The 21,559-nt window shown below is 44.9% G+C and overlaps 1 protein-coding gene across 8 annotated transcripts in view; it reads left to right on the top strand.

Annotated features, from left to right (window-relative positions):
- SZT2 (SZT2 subunit of KICSTOR complex) overlaps nt 1-21,559 on the top strand; it is a 2,035,845-nt gene that overhangs the window by 1,719,037 nt on the left and 295,249 nt on the right. For all 8 annotated transcript variants that reach the window (XM_069642429.1, XM_069642432.1, XM_069642427.1 and 5 more), the window contains one exon: nt 19,023-19,148. In XM_069642429.1, the coding sequence (XP_069498530.1) occupies nt 19,023-19,148 (126 nt within the window). The remainder of the gene's footprint in view (nt 1-19,022; nt 19,149-21,559) is intronic.

Below are 21,559 nucleotides of genomic sequence, written 5' to 3'. Positions count from 1 at the left end.
AGTAAAAAATGGTGACATTTTCTAATGGAAAATCGAGTTTCGCGCCTAACTCGGGAGGGTTGTTACATATATATAGGTTATGCGGGAGACAGAAGGAAGTAGTGCGGTTTCTCAATGAAATATCGGAAGTCTTGGAGCGTTGGTATGTATTGGCTATGCAGATTTAGTGGCATTCATTTGTTTAAATGAAATCATATGGGTTGCACATGTTCTCTGATTAAAATATGCATACCTGTACTTTGTACTCATGCATGTGCGCATGCATGGAGCTGTACGTAGAAATCCGTGACACTTGCACAGTCATTTTTGAAGTAGGTGCTTTGCAACGATATGCGACTTGCATTCAGAGTGATCAATAGTACATTTGAAGTGCGAAATTTTTATGACGGAGTTAGATGTAGAGATGTTGAATGTGATTGGTGGATGGTTGTGTGACTGCTTAGCTTTGTCCAATGAGGTCATGGATTTGCGAGTAATGTGGAAAGGGTAGAAGGACTGGCTAAGAGTTACATGCCGCACGTAGACAACGGTTGTCCGTGGGTAGAGCGTGCCACATACAGGGTTCTACAGCAAATCCAGCATGGAAAGGGGACTGTAGGCATCAGTCAATCAGATGTTCACATTGTTCATTTGTGTCGGAAGACGGTGCGTGCACTGAAGATGGCAGAGGTGGAGACAGTCAGGGTTTTGGTGCTCAGAGATATTTTTGTCCATGGTTTACAGCACTATTCCGAAAGTAGGCATGTGACACACAATTTCGATGTGAGAGGAGTTGAGGTGGTGTGGAGCGCGGAGACTGATCGCAATGTTACGGCAATTCTCCAAGTTTGCAGAGATATCCGTAGGATGACCAGTGCCCATGCGGTACTTTTGCACTACGTTGCTTGCCATTTGGGCTACGCAAGTTCACGTACTTTGTTGGAAGATTTGGAACAGTTGGTGCAAGCAGTCATTAGCATCTTTCCAACTGCGAAAGTATTTTTTTCTGGCTTACTCCCTAGAGGAAAATGGGACAACAGTTCTGTTTTCTGTCCTGATCAAAGTATTGGGAGGTGTAACATCAATTGCGGCATGCGTGCTTTCATGTTACAAGCTGGTATGTTTTTCTGCATCGACAATAACATTGTTCCCAGTAATGCGGCTTATTTTGAAGCAGATGGTGTTGCGTTATCTTCTTTGGGAAATGCCATGTTCTTTTGGAATGTAAGGTTTGCTTTGGAGAAGGTTCTGTAATGATTGTAGGAGTAAAGTAAGAAATAAAAAAATCATTAAAAAAACAAAATAACAGATGTCTGTAAGGCGGCTGCCCAAAAAACAAAAAAACGGCTCTTTTCAGAGCCCACCTTAGAGGGGAATAATATTTAAATGTACAGTAATCGCGCTCAGATCCTCTACGTGTCCGCTGACATGGCGGTAGTCTGCAGGCAGCGCGTATTACCAGCTGGGTTTGTGGGGTGGAGACGCATGCAAATGAGAATGTGCAAAGCTAGGGATTGGTCAGGAAAGTTCAGTGGGTGTGTTCTGAACGGAGAAATTTATTGGGAACGTCTTTTCCCTGTCAGGAGACCAGACAGCCATGGCTCTGTGTGCTCGGAAACAGATTATCTGGATTTTGGGAGACTCATGGATACATTGGTTGAAGGTGTATGCAGAAAGTTGCGGTCTATCTGCAGATCTTGGATTTTCTCATGTGGAAGTGCACTGGCATGGAGTGCGTGGAATGAAGTGGCTGGACTTGGTACCTCTCTGTGCTACTTTACAGACAGAGCGTGATCCTGATATAATTATCATTCATTGTGGAGGAAACAGTTTAGGCCATGTCTCTGGAATTTCTTTGCAATTTGCAATGAAGGAAGGACTTGCGAAGGTCATGGACATGTTTCCAAATTGCCAAACAGTTTTTTCCCGTATTGCACAAAGACAAATATGGCTGCGTTCTTCTGCATTTTGTCCACAAATGGAGAAAGCGAGGCGCAATGTCGATAAGGCTGTTTGTGCCTTTCTAAGAGATGTTGGCATGTCCTCATTCCACAATAAAAACATTTTGTTTTGCAGCACTTTCATTTTTCCCATTTTTTGAAAAATGCGCGCGGACCTACACCGGTCACTTGATAGTTCTATTGTTAAACTGAGAAAGGCAGTTCTCTGAAAAGAGCCATTTTTGTTGTTATTCAGTTTATTGTTTTTCAGCACACGACACACTTGGAGAGGAGGGTAAGGAAGGGACACCAACCACGGGGATAAGAAAGGGCAGGTGGAGAGAGAAAGATGTAGGGAGGGCTTTACTTGGGTATGGAGCAGTCTTTTGGTGCTCCTTGACCGTAGTCTCAAAAGCACTTCGAAGACTCTCCCACCTGCAGAGTACTGCGTCGCAGCACATACACAGTATTGTGACCTTCGCAAGGTAAGTGTCTACAGCATCGCGAATGGCCTGTGAGGCAGCTGGAGGGATGCGCTCCCCGACAGGAGTGTCTCTTGTGGTGAGAGGATCGGACATGGAGGATGCTGTGGAGGAACTCAATCTACTACGTTCTTCACATGGTACCACCTTGCGAATGTCCGCTCTGTGGAACAAAGTTAGGTGTCGCTTCATGGTTGTCGTACCAAAGCTGTACGCACCAGGTCTCCTGTGACTCAGCACCAAGTTGCACTGCTTACACATGACCTAGTACGCACATGCTTTTGGTATGTTTCCAAAAACAGTAAACAACCGCCACACCCACGACTCCCGGCGAGTGCTTGTAGTGTGGAGTTCCTCAACCTCATTCTCTTCTTCCTCTTCTTCCTCGCTCTCTACATCCTCACCCGTATTCTCCTCTGCAGGTCCTTGGGGAGGTGGTGGCAGTACGGGTTTGGGGGTGGTGCTGAGGCTAATGAAGCAAGAGCAGCCATGGATGCCATAAGGATTAGTCGGCTAATGTTCGCTACAGCAGTAAAGGCAGCACAACTCAATCTGCTATAGCCAGAAGCACAATGAAGATGAGCTCGGGGGTGTTGCCATTTATAGGGGTGGTGGGGTGCGGCTTGTGACCGTATCGATCACTCCAAAGCGCTGTAAAAATTCTAAACAATAAGTTGAAAGGTAGGGCCATTGTATGGGACATGTGAAATGGGGATTTTATACTGTAAAATAATTTCCCATGTTTGTATAATTTCTTTTGAAATGTTGCGGAAGCAGACAAACTGCGCAAATTAATCCACACACTCGGCGTGGGTGCGGTCACATGATGACGTGAACACATCCGCAAAGGAAATGGGTGCCCGCTGGACACCAAATGCAGAGTAACGGAAGTGCGCATGCGCACAGAAGTTCTATGCACAGCGTTTGGGTCCTGAAAGTAATTAAAAGTGCAACACAAGTGAGATGGACAGTTAGGGACAGGCGCGATGTTCGCAGTACTTATGGGTGTGGTGCGCATGTGCGTAGGTGTTCTGCTGACTGCACGGCCAGGTGCAGTGTCCTTAGGACACCTCCATTTTGTTTGACTACGGACATTGCGGACACCACGCCTGTTCTACGGACAGTTCCATCTTGGCTGCGGACGGTACGGATAGGTAAAGTGTCCGTAGGACACTCCCATTTTGTTAATTTAGACATCCCGGACACCTGGTGTGTTCTAAGAACATGTTTTATCTTGGTTGTGACTTGTACGGAGAGATCTAATGTCCTCAGGACGTTCCCATTTTGTTCCCATTTTGTTCATTTATGGACAACTTGGACACCTGGTGTGTTATAAGATTATTTCCATATTGGTTGTGATTGGTAAATCCACACTATATTGATTACGGCCAGCCCGAACAGGTGTGCTGTCCGCGGACAATTTTAACTCTTTTCCCAATTTTTTTTTTAATCCAATGCATTCCTCTACAACTAACATACATAATTTTTAATACACACACATACATCAATCAAGAGAAATACAGGGGGAAGCAGATACTGAAACGAATATAGGGGCATTAGGGTTTAACACAGGCTGGTTGTGCGGGGATGAAGAGATGGATGTTTCGTCAAAACGTTTCTGTTCCTCCTGAGGGTTTGGGGATGGGTCACTAGGAAATGGAGAAGCGTGACAGGCAGAGGTGGGACAGTGGTATCTTATTTTTCCTCTCACGTACTCTTCCACAAATTGCCTTAAGCTGTTAAAATTCTCATTCAGTATGTCCATTTTCTGTTCTATCCATTTCAGGCTGTCTTGATCTGTGTCCTTTGGTGGACATTCTTCTTTTTTTACCTGTTCTGTTAAAAAGGAATATAAATATGTTAAAAATGTCCATAAAATACTGACTGTTTATTTGCTTATACAGAGAAGTATGTACCATTATTATCGCTATCTTCTGACATTTCCCCATGCAGAAAATTCTCCTCCAACCACTCCAAATTACTGCACATTTCTGTATCAAAACAACAGAAATAGATTATTTTTTCTGCACCTCATACAAAAAAGTACACACACATATAAGAAAAATGAAGTTCACTTACTATTTTCTTGTAAATTGTCTTTGTTGTGCTGTGTGCGTGTGTCACTTCTGACTGCACAGTTTCTGTGAGGTAATTACGTTGGAGGCATATCTTATTTTGTCATGGTATAATCCATTTCATTCTACATGGTAATTAAATGCATGGGTAATGTGTGAGACGTGTAGGTTCAATTGGTTAGTTATTAGTACTTACAATGTGTTTGTGTTCTTTTTAAACTTGTGTATTTCTCATATGGCACAATAGTACAATTTCAGATACCCCCTGACTGTTTGGGTAGTGTTGATTTCGTCCACGCCCGTCTGCAGACAGGCGCTCAGTCCGTGCTTTTCAAATATCATTAGCGAGGGGGTTCGGTATGTTCTATGTTATATGTATATAAAGTAAGGGAATTATAGTACCTATTTCCCAAATTCACATGATGAAAGTGTACATTCAGTAAAAAAAACTTTAACAGGATGTTATAAGTTGCCCTACTAAAAAACTATGAAATTCATTAAAAAAACGTTGTTAAAGGGACGTTATGGTTAAGTTACCCTACTAAAAACCTGTGCAATTCACACAAAAAAACTTTATAAACGTGACATTATGGTTGAAAGTAAAACCGAAAAACCCCTGAAATTCACCAGTTATGGTAGGCTAAGCAACCATAATTGGCCGCACCACTGTGCACTGCTAACATTAACACCCAGGACATCAAAGATGACATCAGAAATGTCATTGATGACATCACATGTCTGGCCCACTCTTTTTTCCTTCACTGATATATCTGTGGCAGTAACAGGCAGGAACAAAAAAGTCACTATACTATAGTACAAAGTACTATGGTGACAGCACAGATGACATAACATGTCTAGCTCCTTCTTTTTTTGTTCACTGACATATGTAAGCCAGGTGGCTTTCTTCACTGTCAGTCAGGAGTTTAAGAAGTTAAAAGTTCTATATTTGTAGTCCTTATCCTTCTCATTTGTTCTAACAATACTTTCCTTAGGTTACAGTTACATCATATCATACATATGCATAGAAGAAGGAATCCACAAACGCAAGAATCTTTTCTGTGCATGAAGTTAGGTAGTTCGGGTATGACCATTTTCTATTAAAACTGCACTTTTTGGAGCATGCTTTACGTTCCCTGTATATGCTTATATTTGTATGCATAGTGCTCTCTGTATGTTTTTGTGAGCAATAGTGCAATTATGCAGTAAATGAAGCATACGTAGATACTTATGTTTCACAATATGTAAACATTTGTAAAGGTAGCATTTATCAATGTGGTATGCAACATAGGAAGATTGCAAATATTGCACCTCTGTAGTGCATGCTGCATACAATGCCTACATGTCTTCATGAGTTCGTTCATGTACTGAAAGAACTGAGTCATGGAATTGTTTTTTTTCAGCAATGCATTGCTTAATGATCTACGTGGCATATCTTAGTTCTTCAATCATCTGATACTTTTCTGCCAATGATATAATTACAATTCCTTGTGGAGCCACTGCATGAAAACTAAATGTACATGTGATGTCATCAGTGGTGTCATCAATGACATTTGTGATGTCATCTTTGATGTCCTGGGTTTTTGTGATAGCAGTGCGGCCAGTTATGATTGCTTAGCCTACCATAACTGGCGAATTTCAGGGGTTTCTCGGTTTTACTTTCAACCATAATGTCACGTTTATAAAGTTTTTTTTTAGTGAATTGCACAGGTTTTTAGTAGTGCACTTAACCATAACGCCCCCTTAACGTTTTTAGTTAAATATATGCACAGCATGTGATCTAAGCAGATTGTACAAGCCTGTTCTATTTCTGAGGCTTGTAGAATCTGCTTAGATCACATGCTGTGCATAGGCCTACATCTAGTGGAAGCTACAGAGTATTACAGTTGTTGTTTTCGAAACTCAAAAAGGGATGTCGACAGGGCATGCCAATAAATACTATCCCTAGTGTGACGTCCACTGTACCCATGATTTCTCATGCGTCGAGGTCCCTCAGATTGTTTTTTACTGCCATTCTAGACGAAGGCTTATAGCGGAGTTCCTCTTTTGACTGATAGCCATTTACGTTTACCTAATTACCAAAGTTCCTTCTTTCTATCCTTTATATCACTACTATCGACATACAGACGCCAGTGAAGGACAGGAAAAACGACAGTCGAAAGACTTCAACGACTGATCAGTTTCGGCCTTGGAAGGCTGCTACAGGCTCCGACCCAAGCAGTAGGGAGAGAGGGGGGAGGTCATTATAGAATGTATATGCCCCCTTTCTTGCACTATATTCACCTAGCTGCCATTTGATTCCGTGATGGACAAGACCGCATTTAAATTTTGCCCCAAATGCAATAGGAAATTTCCCTGGGTCGATAAACACCTCATGTGTAACTTGTGTCTCCCACGAGACCACATCAAGGGTTCTTGTCGAGCGTGTAGGCTCTTCAAGCCCAAGACTTTGAAGGAACGATCTACTAAGCACTGGGCCCACTACGCCAGGCAACTCAAGGCCATGGAAGTAGAAGCAACGCCGCACTTTCTGACGACGAAGGCGACGGGGTGGCTTAGGTTACCCAAGCACAGGCACCCGACTCCAGAAGACAGGCCGGCCGCCTTGTTATGGGGACAACACCCAGCGGCGGAAGTGCTATCACTTCATCCACCACTAAGCCCACAACCCAAGGCCGAGACTCAACGCACATGTCGAGCGAACGGCACTGCACGACGTCCAGGGAAAGGTCAGTGGAATCTCTGTCCTCTGGGCACTCTCATTCGAGATTGCCGCATGACAGGTCCCAGCCGTTGAAGGACGGTACAGACGTCACGCGAAATACTCCCACCGAGGGCCGATCGTCCGCAGACGAGGCTCCGGTTCAGGTACTAGGCCCCAAACAGTCACAGAAACACGCTTCAGAGGGCCAGGGTAGGGAGAAAGAGTCCAAGAAAAAGTCATCTAAGACCCTCATAGGGATAAAACCCCTTATAGGGAGAAATCTCAAGAGGATAGGCCCAAACAAACCTGTATTACTTCCTCCAACAGATCAATATTTAGGGCTCCCTTACCAACCATTGGTCATCTCTAGTTCGGCACAATGGTCGGCTGAGGATATACACAGAGTTATGAGGAGGATGTCCTTCATGGCCAACTTCTATGAAAAGGACCCTGCCTATTTTCAAAGTTTCCACCCCACTCCCCCCACTACAGCACCCTCTGGGTCACAGATACCTGCTCAACCCCCTTCTAAGAGGCCGCGCCCCGAGAATCCAGTGCAAGGCACAGTCCTTGATTTCTATGACCCAGACTCCGACCATGAAGACCTCTCTATTCAAGAGGCAGCAGACCTTTATTACGGGGATGATGAAGACCCTGAGGTTGACCCCGAGGCAAATATGTATCTCATAGACTCACCCGTTGGTCAAGGTCCCCGGTCACAAACTCACCCGTTGACAACCAACCCCTTCTAAATGAAGTGCTCATCAAGGCGGCAGAGCATTTTCAGATAGAAACTCAGGAGGTACAACAAGATAAGGATTTTGTAGAAGAGATCCTTGGGGATGAAAAGACTGTTACGCAGTTTATTCCTTTCCTCAAGTCCATTCAGCGAAAGATACAGCCATCGCTGGAGACCCCTAATCTTACGCATGCAGTAAACCCCTGCATAGAGAAACTGTTGAGACCTACCCCTTCTGACCCGCTGTAGATCAGAGGGCAACTGGAGCCCAATTCATTAGTTGTAACTACAATAAGGAAAGGAGCTGGTACTCACCTAGCTTCCTCTGAGGCCCCGCCTGATGAGGAAACCAAGAAACTTTACACGATGGGCAGAAACATCTGCTTCTCCTTGTCATTCCAGACTAGGATTGCTAATAAATCTACCCTCTTGGCCAGTTACAACTGCCACAAATGGGATGCGGTATCGGTCTTACTATCATCGACCCTGGAAGTCTCAGCTTGCCCAGGTGGCCGCAGAAGGCAGAGCAGTGTCAAGCTGCTTATTAAAAACCAATCTTGACTCCGCCGACAGCGCTGGCAAGATAATAGGAGAAGGAACTATTATCAAGCATCACGCTTGGTTGTGCCAATCAGGGTTTAAACCAGAGATGCAAGTTACCTTTATCAACATGCCCGTTGAGCCCTATGTGCTCTTTGGCAAGGCTGTCGAGGGCACCTTATAGACGGCCAAAGAAGAATACAATACACTCAAGTCATTAGGCCAACTCACCAATAAACCTACTGACATGGCCACAGGCCCCAGAACACAAAAACCACACCATCTGGTAATGGGGGCAATGGGTCACTTGACTCACTTATGTCCCTTTCGGACCCATAAACACAGGGGCCCTGGCTGGACTCAGTCCTGGTGCCTTTGCTCATATAGAGATGTGAGCAGGAACACTTTATTTCAGTTCAGGAGTGTTTTTACTTTATTTCAGGGCAGGAGTGCTTTTATTTTACAAGAACTTTCCAGGAGCTGAAAGCCTTTATTCCAGAGAACATCCTCATGTGCTGACTCGTCGGTTGTGGCAGGCAGGCTGAACCTGTTGGTTGTGGCTTCAGAAGCTCAGCTAAATAAGCTGCTCCATCCTTAAGGCAGGTGCTTCGACTGCCTTAAGTCGCGGTGAGAAACTCACCGCCGCTTGGACCAGTTTACTTACCTTTGAAACCAGGTGTTCTCCTGCATACTCACCTCCAAGAGACCGGTGCTTCATCGCTTCATCTGCAGACTCATCTCCTGACATCTAGTGATCTTGATCCTGACGCTGCAGCACCGCACTCTGCATCCACGAACTAGGACCCTGTAAAGAAGAAGAAAGACAAAGTTAGAACATCCGTCCTAGGGCCGCGTCGCATTTGAACCCAGCGCGCCCCCTAGTTAACAATTTACCAGCTACTGTACCGCTGCAGCTTCGTTCCTCATTCCTTCCGGCTGCCGCCTCGAGCTCCGCAGCTTCTGCCGGGCCGGAAACATCACCTGCAAGGGAAGAAAGCAAAAGAGCAAACAGAGTGGAACGGACAGCAATACAAGATGACAAACTTTACGATATGTCAAAAACAGACGAGGAAAGACAAAGGCAAACAGGAACCCTTACCTGAAGTATAATGGTTTAGTCGCAGCAGGACTGGACTGCAACGTGCAAGGGACCAGTGAAGGAACTCTGTCCAGATCATACAAGTGCCCCTGCCAGAAGCAGCAAGACAGAGTGCTAGACAAAACTAATCAACAGGATCAGTCCCAAGCAGCATCACCTATTACCAGTCACCACATAAGCTCAGAGGGTGAAGTTGGACCCAAGCGACCTCACCCCCTGGAGGGCTGCAACCGTGCCCCAATGCCTCCGCAGAGACCAGGTGAGCGTAACACCTACTGACCAAAGGGGAAACAGGAATTATCGTCACTCACACGGCCAGAATTCTCAGAGGGGTTCCACTTATTGCCAAAGCCAAGTTACTGTCTGGGGAAACAATCCGGGTCAATCCTCCCAGAATTACCCAAGAGGGATGCGCAGATCCAGTGGATGCGGTAGAGGCAACTCCTCCCAAGGTGGCACTCCACCTCAAAAGCAGCCACTATCGGCTCCGGGTGCCCCCCATGTCTCTCCAGAGGAGCACTCATATCCAGCTTCACACATGCATAGGAGGGAATCACCTCAGACAGATGGGTGCTGTCCACTGTAACAGGCGGATACTGCATAAAGCTCCTCGAGCAACCCCAGAACCACCCACCATGACAAAAGACCAAATTCCAAGGAACATCAGCAAATTCTCCGAGAGGAGATCACCACGCTTATTCTAAGGGATGCCATCGAGGTTGTCCCGCCAACCAGGTAAACAAGGGTATTTATTCAACCTACTTCCTTGTGCCAAAGAAAGATCTAACGATGCGCCCAGTATTAGATTTGCGCCTTGCAAACAAATATGTCGAGCCACAAAAGTTCTGCATGACTACGCTACAAGAGGTAATCCCCCTACTAAAAAAGGGTGATTACATGGCAACACTGGATATGAAAGATGCCTATTTTCATATTTCAATGTTCCTTCGCACAGAAGATTCTTGCCTTTTAAGATAGCGAACCAGCACTAACAATTCAAAGTGCTGCCCTTCGGAATAGCATTTGCTCCAAGGGTATTCACAAAGGCACTGATGGTGGTGGCAGCACACCTGCGCAGGGAGGCAATCCCAGTGTAGCCTTGCTGATTACAGGGGAGTCTTCCCTAATTTGCAGAAGAAACAATCAAATAACTATCAACCTTCTCTTTCAATTGAGCTTCTCCAACGAGACAAAATCAAGCCTAGTGCAAAGGACGACCAAACAGTTCCTAGGAGCTGTCCTAAACACTCAAGAGGGGTTGGTCTTTCCGTCAGAGGAAAGAGTCCAGAACATGTTGCTGCAAATACCACATTATCAGGCCGGCCACCAGATAAGGGTGCATTTGCTAGGCATGATGGCATCTGAATTTACCTGGTAGCTCACGCGCGCCTACACATGCGACCCATGCAGGAGTGGTTGGCGAGACAGTGGTCTCAGGCAAGTGGTCAGTCGCCAACACTAGTACAAAATCTTTGCTGGTGGACAAGAGAAAACCTGTTGAAGGGGACACCCTTCTATGATCCGGAAGTACAAGCGGTTGTCGCGACGGGCGCCTCACTCGCTGGATGGAGGGCTCACTACCTTCACCACACAGCTCAGGGTCTGTGGTCTCATGCGGCAGCAGAAAACCACATCAATCTACTAGAACTTCTGGCAATATTCAAAGCCCTTTAGGCGTTTGAGTCTCACCTAGCGAACCAATCTGCGCAAGTATTGACAGACAGCACTACAACAATGTATTATGTCAACAAACAGGAGGTCCCACACTCTCCAAATCTGTCCAGGCTTGCGCAATGTAATTGGAATTTGGCACTCAAACGGAAAATATTCCTATCGTCACAGCACGTTCCAGGGGAACTCAACTCTCTCGCAGACTTATTGAGCAGAGATCCCCTACCAGAAGAACACGAGTGGCAACTTCACGCAGGAGTCGTAGAACACCTCTTCTCTCAATGGGGTTTCACCACAATAGGCTTGTTCACTACAAACGAAAACAAGCAATGCCCAGATTCCCCCAGCCAGGTTCCAAGGGTAATGCCCTATATGGGAACAGGCCAGGGAAATTTGCTTAAGTTTTTCTCCCAACACCTCTTATGAAGAAGGTGGTGAAAAAGATCCACAAGGAACCTCATCCTAGTTGCTCCTATGTGGGCAACCAACCGTGGTATCCACATCTCCGTAATCTGGCGATGTGCGATCCCATCAAACTCCTGTGCCCGTACAATCTACTTACTCAGTACGGGGGCCTAACAGTGCACCCTCAACCTCACTACTTGAACTTGGCAGCATGGCTCCTGAGGTCATAGAGTTTGGAGATCTTAATTTGCCACAGAGATGTATGGATATCTTGAAGGAATCAAGAAAACCTAACACTAGCCACTGTTATTTTGACTGGTGGAGGAGATTTGGGATTTGGTGGCAGTTTAAACAAATTAATCCCATAGAATGTACCCCTTCATACATTCTAACCTACATGCTCCACTTGCTAGATTCAGGGTTAGTGTTCAACTCCTTAAAGGTCCACCTGGCAGGTTTGTCACCCTATACCACCTCCCACAATAAGGTCTCATGGTGGAAGGTACCTGTCATCAAAGCATTCATGGAGGGAGTGAAGAGACTCCACTCTCCAATTTCAAATCCGCCACCAGGATGGGATCTCAATGTTGCACTTGCTAAACTCATGGGACCCCGTTTCGAGCCGATGCAGAAGTGTAGTCTCAAACACATGATTTACAAGACTGCCTTCTTCGTGGCTATCACTTCCATAAGAAGAGTTAGTGAAATACAAGCAATGTCAGTGCAGGACCCTTTCTTTGTTGTACGCAAGGACAAAGTGGTATTACGTACTCACCCTAGGTTCTCCCCTAAATGAATCTCAACATTTCACATAAACCAGTCTATTGAGCTACCGGCTTTGTTTCAGGAACCCACCAGCTCACCTGAGGTAAAACTCTGCACACACTAGATGTGAGGAGGGCGATCCTCTAATATGTAGACAAGACCAGACCGCTAAGAAAAACAGATCAACTGTTTGTCTCCATAGCGCCAGGCAGAGTAGGTGATCGCATTTTAAAAAAATGCTATCTCCAGGTGGCTAGTCAGATGTATACAATTGTGCTATTCCTTATCAAACAAGACACTGCCTTTTACGCCCAGGACTCACACCTCAAGGAGTACAGGAGCCACTCTGGTTTTCATTGCAAATGTCCCTCTAGACAGCATTTGCAAAGCAGCAACATGGAGCTAAATACACTCTTTCACACAGCATTACTGCATTGAAACACATTCCAAAACAGATACACAGGTGAGACAAGCGAATCTAAGACATCTGTTCATCCATGAACCTTCTCACATCCCACCACCTTCTTCTAACACTGCTCGCTAATCTATGCACAGCATGTGATCTAAGCAGATTCCACAAGCCTCAGAAGGGATACATTACTCACCGTAATCGTATTTCTGATGCTTGTGGTTTGTCTTTTCGAAATGTTCAGCATACTTCCCAACATACTACAAACCTAAAATTTGGCATGTGGGTAGATTCCATGGAGTAGACGATGTAAAAAGTATAAAATATACATTTTTCTAATTACTTTTTTTTTTAGCTCTTTGTGTGTGTGTTCAAAATGTTCAGCATGCTACAAATCTGAAATCTGGCATGTGGGTAGGTTCCATGGTGTACACAATGTAACAAGTATAAAATATACTTTTTCGGATTGCTTTATTTTTGAGCAGTCAGCAATGCTTATCCATGCCATATGGTTCTTCGCGCAGTAGTTCTTTCGTAGTTCTACAATCATTGTTCCTAAAATTCAGCAGTTCTTGAAAACATCAGCAGTTCATTGCTCCGAAACTTCCCACACTATCAGCGTTCTAGCTGACATTAGCGGCACACACTTTTGAAGTCATGCGGGTGACACAATATGGTGATTTTGTAGTAATGGGAGTGACGGGAAACGGTGCATGTCTCTTTAATAGTGTCTGCAATGACGTTGTCTGTCACATCGAGGCAAATCTCTCATGATAATTACAGAAACTTTATTCCCCACGGATGTTGATGAATGGATGCCATCTCAACAGTACGAAGCTTACATGCCTCAGCTGTACACGTACGAGTATGGCACTTCAAACTTACACACTTCAGCCCTAAACTTACGACACATATGTTGCGGTCATTGCTGCCTGGGCTGTAGATCGGGACACCAATAATGTAGCTGCGCAATCTCACAGCTCCAACTCCAAGTAGCTGGAACTGATTTATGGGGTTCATGCTTTTCTCATGGTCAGCTTAATGTGGCTTGCCCCAGAGTTGGAAATAGACACTTTGTCCACAATAGCTCCTACAGGAAAGACTAGCAATATTGTCTTCAAAGAAGCATTGATTTAGTTCATTGAATAAACTTCAGACTAGGACTGAAGTAGGAATTACTGTGTGAAGCACGGGTAGACCTGCTAGTCGATTTTATGGAAATAAGTGAAGGTCTTGATCTAGTCCTGACTAAAGTTCATTGCAACTCTGAATAAGTTATAGATTTGGTTTTGGAACATGTTGATGATTTCCTAAAAATGGGATATGATGTGATCAAATTTATATTCCATATGAGCAAAGGAAAGTGACACTATGAGGATTTGAAAATGGTGGCAGCATACACTGGTTGCCCCTGATGTGCAGATGGTACAGCCGATATGATACACATGTTTTGGAAATGCCCGGTGATACAAAAATTCTGATTGGAGATAGAAATCTGAATAGCACGTGGAGTGTTAGGTAAGATTTCCACAGGGCTGGTAAATCTTCCTTGCCTGGTTCAACTCCAGAACTTTTTGCTTTTCTAGTGAGATATTTTCCATTAATACCTCAGTGAGTGGGAACCTTTTTCCACACTCACCTGTCTTTAACTCTTTTTATGGGTGTCATTTTTAAGACTCTCCATAGTGTCTTTTTAAAGTTATCATGTCTAACAACTTATTGGCAATAAGTGCCTGTTGTTGCTGGGTTGCCCTAGGGGCTCCCCCTTTAACTTTCTTGTGCTAACCTTGAGTGAACTACAGTTCCCAAGGGTAGAAAGGATCTTTGGATCCCTTTTACATTTACTTCTGTGAAACCAGCACACCCCACCTTATGTGGAGTGCTGGGGAGATACAATGTATCCCCTTTCACATTTAAACTGTAACAATTCTGTTACAGTGACAAGCTTACCTTTAATGGCTGGTGGCAGTGATACCTTTTACTAATTTGGTGCACCTTTACCGCGTGCTGTAATCACAGCTGCAGTAAAGGCACCTAAGGGTGCTCATTTTTACCAAAATGGCCCCTGTCTTCTTTTTCTGCCATTTTAGTGTTTCTTGTCGTTTCTTGTTCCTTCCCCTGACATCCAGGGCGGGAAAATCCTTTGTTTGAGTTTTGTCTTCGGCGGGAGTCCCCTAGACACCCCGCCCAGGCTCCAGTCAGTCTGTAAGCACAGGAAGTGGGGGAGGGGTCCCAAACTTCCCCCTCCTTTGTCTTAGGTCTTCCTTCAACTGGGCCAAATCCCAGTGGGGGGTTGGCTGTCCTGATTGGACAGCCAAACGCCCCTTTCTTGTAAAATGCGGGGAGAGAATGCAGAGGTTGTGTTGCAGTTCCTGATAAATACTGGAAACCTGGAAGCTGAAGTCATGTCGACCACTGGAACTGAAAACCGAAGAGGATGACGAAGGAAAAGCGGCGGGAATGATTTCCAGCGGCCGGAGAGCCTGCTTTGTAACCGGAGCCTGCTGCAGCCCTTCCTTCCGATCGACCTGGGGTCTCCGAAAACGACGACCCGAACCCAGAGCTTGGCTTGGTGAGACCCACTAGACTCAAGACGACCTGCATTTTGAGCCATCCCACGGGTTGCTGCGACCTTGCGTTCTTGCAATACCCCAATACCCTGGGACCTCCTGCCACTGTGCGGTGCACGGTCTTCCGAATTCCGAATCTCGCTGAAACTTCGTGGGCATCTTGGTCTATCTCCAGAGACACGAATCGAGTCCAAAAAGTCCCCTCACAAGAGTGCTGGACCTTTTAAACGACGAGAATTCAACCGCGATTTTCTGTCTTCATCTGTGCTCCTTGAAAAGGCGCCAAACCCGCAGAACCGCATTCAGCTGCGAGAGAAATCTTGCCTAGAGCCTTCTTCATCGATCCCTGCTGCAAAGTCCCTTCTGAGGTCTTGTGTTCAGTCTCCAGGACAAGGAATCCAGTGACCGGGTATTTGGCTGCAGTCCCTGAAGTTCTCCTGCTGCAATCTCTTCTTCATTGCTGAGGTAGTGTGTTGGCTTGGGTATATACTTACCTTAAGCCTGTTGGGATTTCTGTGTAGTCCTGGGGTGTTTTCTGTGATTGGGAGGTCCCTCGTCCAGTACACCCAGTCCCACTGCTAGAATCCTGCTGGGGTGTCTTCTGCGAAGCCCCTGGACCCTCTTCTAACCCTAGAAGTAAAGTACTCACTTGTTTGCCCAGTTTTCCTAAGGAAACTCTGGCTTTTGCTACTAAAGAACTTATTCTAACACTGCCTGTTGGTCACTAGTCCTAGTGACCCCCTTCTGCCACTGAGAACACTCATGCTCTAAGGGAAAGACTTTGAAGGGATTGGGACTTCTGCCTAGAAAAGAAATCAAGTGTTTTTTACTTACTTGTAAAGAGTTGGTTGGTAACTGTAATTCTAAGAGTGAACAGTTACAAAAGTTCTTACTGATCTTGGATGTGTGATGCACTATTCTTAAAAGTATGGTTAACATCTTTCCTTCCTTAGCCACTGTTTTGCCAGTCTAAAAGAAAGTAGATGTGAAGGTATTTTACTCTCCTGTGATTAGGTTGTGCCTCTTTACAAAAGTAATGCGTTGGTATCACCAGGTTAGTCCTGCTAGGATAACTGTATGAGTGTCCCCCAACTGGGTCTTGCTTCCCCTGACTTGCTGTTAGCCTGTCTTTAATAAGTCTACATTAGGTTGTTGCCTACCTAGAATATCTATTCAGTAAAGTGTGACATTGGGTTTTACTTTCCCCTTCATTGTGAAGTTAAAGTAAGTGGGTTTTACTTACCTTGTGTTAGCTGTGTGCCATCCAAAACAAGTTACAAGAGTTATTGCTTACCTCAATCTGCGGTTCCCTGATTTCCAAAGCATCTGTAATGATATATTACATCCATTAGGTTTTGCTCACCTGGTATAACTGTGTGTTATGACAAAAGTAGTTATAGGTTTTTACTGCACCTAGAATAAGTGTTTCACTATTCACCAAAAGTATATTGTCCAGTTGACTGTTTATGTGATTTGTTCCAAGAGTCACTGTACAACTGGAAGGGCCTACTGTCCTTGTATTACCAAAAGTAATCTAAAAGTAACCATTGGTCTTTTACTCCCAAAGAATAGGCTTGGCCTATACTAAATGTGTATAACAAGGTTTTGACTTCCCTAGAACTACTGTTAGGTGTTCCAAATAAGGTCTATACTTGAGTCTGTGTACTTTCAAGTATAGTGTTGTGTTTTATATTGTGATTTCATATAATGTTTCAGTATTTACTTAACCCCTAGATTTATCTGTGCCTACTTGTATTTAAATAAATCCTTTATTTTTATAATACATAGTGTTTCAGTGTTTCTTTGGATCATTTGTATTACAATTTTCACTTGTACTGTATCTACTGCCCTCTCTCCCTCCTAAGATAAGCCTGGCTGCTCTGCCTACGCTACCATGTACTCAGGTGGTACAGTCTTATACTAAGAGTGGAGTCTTGTACTGCCTCAGTTGAATGGTTTTACTAGGCCCTTAACTGGACTTCAGAAAAACTGTCCTAACATGGAGGAGTTACCAAGTTTGTATGGAGTCCTGAGACTTGTCTGCTGGGAGTGTTTCCTCGCAGGGCACAACTAAGCACATTATTAAGGTGGTTGATTTGACTTGCATACCGGCAAAAGGCAGGACTGCAATGGCATGGAAGTCCTCGACTGGCCCAGTAATGGATGCATGGTGGAAGAACATTAGAAGATATGGTATAAGGCAATGCGTAGGTGTATGCGGGAGGTGATCCAGAATATCCTGGCCTGGAATGCACTAGTACAATCAATGTTTTCCCCGTCGGATGACAAGTCCCATGATACTGAGTCAGAGGAAGATAGGACGTAACTTGGCACTGTGAATGAAGTGGGAGGAAAAGAGGGTCACCGGAAAAGAGATGCGGCACGATCAACAGGAAACTACCATTGATAGCGGAGAAGGGATCGTGCAGCAGTACCTTTCTGTGGAAGGCAGAAGATCATGGATTTGATGAGGTGGTTATGCAAGCTGTTGTTCTGAGCAGGTTAGTTCTGCTTGTTATGAAGGTTGACCTTATTCATTGTATTTGGACAAAATGTTAATACCTGCACTGGATGTATACGGTACCACTTTAAAATGTGAATAAACCGGATTTAAAAAAAGAGGTTTTGAAAATTGTTTGCTCGAATATAGGTAGGAAAGTGACTTTTAAAGACATTAATGTGCTTTATTTTTGTTATTCGTTGATGTATGTTCTGTCTCGGCGCACCCATCATACAAGCTTTTTGTCTTTGCGCTATATAAATAAAATAAAAATAAAATAAAACATGAAGAAACAACAATAGCACCTAACGAATAGTCATGGTTACTGATACCTGGTCCCTGAATAAATATAATATTTTGTATCATGGAACACCAGGGGTAATAGTCATCATACCATGTGGTGCTTCAAAACACTTTATTTTTGTTTAAGTGCCTTATAAATAACCAATAAAATAGTAGCAACGTATCAGCACCCTTTCCGGGCCTCCAGACTATGAGAATGCCTGCAGAGGCTGGTGCTTCCGGCAGGTCTGACCTGCCGGGAGCACCGGACCTTGCAGGCATGGTTTTGACAGAAGCACTGTTAGCATTGGTGCTGGTGCTTCCGTTTCCCCAAATGGGGACTTACACTTTCCGACGCCTGACATCCCGGCCTGACGCCACCTGGAATATCCTAGTGGCACTGGGATATCAAGCGGCAGAACGGTGTTACGAGGTCGGCGGCAACCCGCCGGTTGCACAGGCGGGTTGACCTTGGGTTGTTAGCTTGGCCCTACCGAGATGGACAGGATTAAAGAACATGCTCTCAAAAACATTAGGCTTTCTAAACCAAAATCACCTACCTGTTTCTGAACATACACACTTACATTCATAAGATATACTTTCTAGTTGTGTACCTCTGTGTGGACATTCCTTTATTAAAAGGAGTTCTGTGGTGTTCTGTATTCTTCTCTCCAACATTTGTTTCCTCAGATCTAGCCTTTATCATTCGGCCATATCTAAGGAAGCTAGTGGCTGTTTGCCTCAAATCAGGATGTTAAGGCCAGCTTCAAACTCTAGGGGACGCCAACTAAAAACCAGAATATTGAGAGGTGATCAGATTGCTCATTGCTCATGTATCATAACTGTTTCTCTGTTCTGCTTGCAGACTGCAGATCTGGACACTCTGAAGCAGTCCTCTCGCCTGGTTCATTATTGTGCCACCCCGCTCCTGTTTGATTCTGTCTTCCGCCAGCAGATCCAGGCCGACCAGCAGGGGAAATGTGAAGGGAAGGTGAGTTCATGCTGGACAAAATTGGGATGATGTAAAAGATGGCAGATGAGCAATAGGTGCAGATCCACTGATTAGTATCTAGATTTTGTACATCTCCTTGTGTCAGTGAATGGGTATTTTGCTCTTCATTGTTCGCTACTGTGAGGGGTTATAGATGAGAGGCAGTCACAAAGTTCTATTCATTGTTAGACCTCTGTATTAAAATAAAAGGGTTGAATAAAGACCTCTCTGCCCCTATCCTAAAGAGTTTCCCTACATAGGAAACTAAAACTAAAGATAAGTCTGGGTGAAGTTGTGAATATTATATAACCTGCTCTTGTGTCTAAAACATACTAATCTGACCCTTACACTGAAAAGGAACAAATAAAGTTGTAATGAAAATGTCTTTGACTTATGTTTGGCAAATAGTGTTCACAATAAAATCAAGTAGATAAACCCAACACAAATAGTATTTTCCAAGGAGAAACCCTTAGATCCAGAGGGCGGATCCCTTCCCCAAATATTGCAGGTCGGATGGCAAAAGTCTCTTTCAAACAACAGCTTCTCATAGATGGCAAGTGTTTTTCGAACACCAATTCCTTTGGTTCCTCATGCCAGACTCTGAAAGTTCATGTGTAAACAATATGCCTCTCACCATCCCGCTCTTCCTAGACCTTCTCTGCTATTTAGCTTCTTTGAGTATCTTGGTGCACCACCTGATACACCTGTCCATCAGAAATCCTCCCGATAGATCTCCAGGTTTCGGAGTATACCCCTTTACCAGGGGTTTAGGTCTCAGCATAAACAAAAGGTCTTTGTTCAACTTCACAACTTCAAACAGCTACTTTCTTAGAGTCGCTGGTGTACTTTCCTACAATGTGTTCTGTAAAGTAAGTGTGTTTCTTTCTGTAACTTTAGTGGGCCTCCTGGCTTACTCCTCTTCCAGGAATCCTAAGTAGGTTATTTAGATCCCCTGGTATACTCTCCTGCCAGGTATCTGCCTACAATTTTAAAGTTCTTAATTATCTTCAAAGTTCCTGGTATTCTGCTTTTCAGGTCTTCCTTTCTTCAGCGTCTTAGATCCCCTGGTATCTAACCACAATGTCTTAATCTTTCATATGCATTGAGTGGATTGCCTGTTATACTCCCCTGGCAGGAATCCCTTTCTGAGGTCTTTTAGATCCCCTGGTATACTTCTCTGCCAGGTATCTCTCTCCCAAATATTCACTGCCGGGTGTGCTTCTTTCACCAGGACTTCTCGGTTTTACTGTCCTTCACTATAGCACAGTTGCATTAGTTCACTGTGCTTCCTCTTCTTTGGCCTCAGCTACTACTAACTTTCCCCACATTTACATCTCATACATGGGGACGTGTTAAAGTTCTGCGTTTGAATATGTTAATTAGTACTTAATTGCTTGTGGTTATACTTGCTCCCAACTTCCCCCAAATTGACATCTCATACATGAGGACTTGTGTCTTTCTACTTTACTTGGTCGGTGTTCAAATGTTCTTATTTGCTTACATGCCTGTTGGAATGCCCCGGGCCTCCAATGGTTCTTGGCAGACTCACCGGTGTCTTGCAGCGTTCCCGACCCATTCCACGCTGCTGCGAGGAAGCTTCCTCTCTGGGATGGCCTCTCTCCATACTGGAGACCTTCCTCCAGCGCTCCTGACTCTGTCATGATGCCTACCCCCGGGGACCCAGACCAAGTCCAGCAACCCCGGAAGCAGGCATTGCGTTATTCTAAGCAAGCCCAACAACCCCTGCTAGGGGCTATTCGGGTGCAGTCCTGGCGCCTATGGCGCCAGGCTCATATGGAGAGTCAGTCCTGGTGCCATAGGCGCCAGGCTCATAGATTAAAACTTACCTGATGCAGACCATGCTGCAAACTCACCTGATGCAGACCAAAAGAGGCTTGGAAGGGACTACTTTACCTAGGGACTATTTTTATTACTCGGGTGGGGCTGGGGAGGAATACTTGCCTGGGACTACTTTGGAGGCTATTTAAACCACGCCCGAAGAGCAGCACATGCTTCGCGTTATTCTGCATCCAGCAGCGTAACGCTCACCGTGCCTGCAAGTCTGCATCCAGTCTTCTGCCACACCCGCCTCGAGTCTGGAGCTCCTAGAAAAAGGGGAGAAAGAAGGAGAAAAGGTTAGAAAAAGAGCAATACCTTTGATCCTTACCTGAATTCCTGATCCATCGCGCATTCGAGCTGGAAGAAAGAAGTTGTTTTATGCGCGTCGCCTCGCCTGCTGCAGCGCCGCGCTGAACTCACCGGCCTTTGCAGCATCTTCACATTCCACCGCATCCTTCTGCATGTTCCCGCCGCACTCCGGCACCTAAGGGGAAGGCAAGAACAGCAAGGTGAGCCAAGGGAATACACAGAGGCAATATTAGTTACCCCCATAGACTTCCCTGCCAAGTACT

Source organism: Ambystoma mexicanum, chromosome 1q (assembly GCF_040938575.1).
Source record: "Ambystoma mexicanum isolate Mex_15411 chromosome 1q, UKY_AmexF1_1, whole genome shotgun sequence".
Lineage (NCBI taxonomy): Eukaryota > Metazoa > Chordata > Amphibia > Caudata > Ambystomatidae > Ambystoma > Ambystoma mexicanum.
Note: the sequence above shows the minus strand (reverse complement) of the source record. Positions and strands in the feature narration are given on the sequence as shown.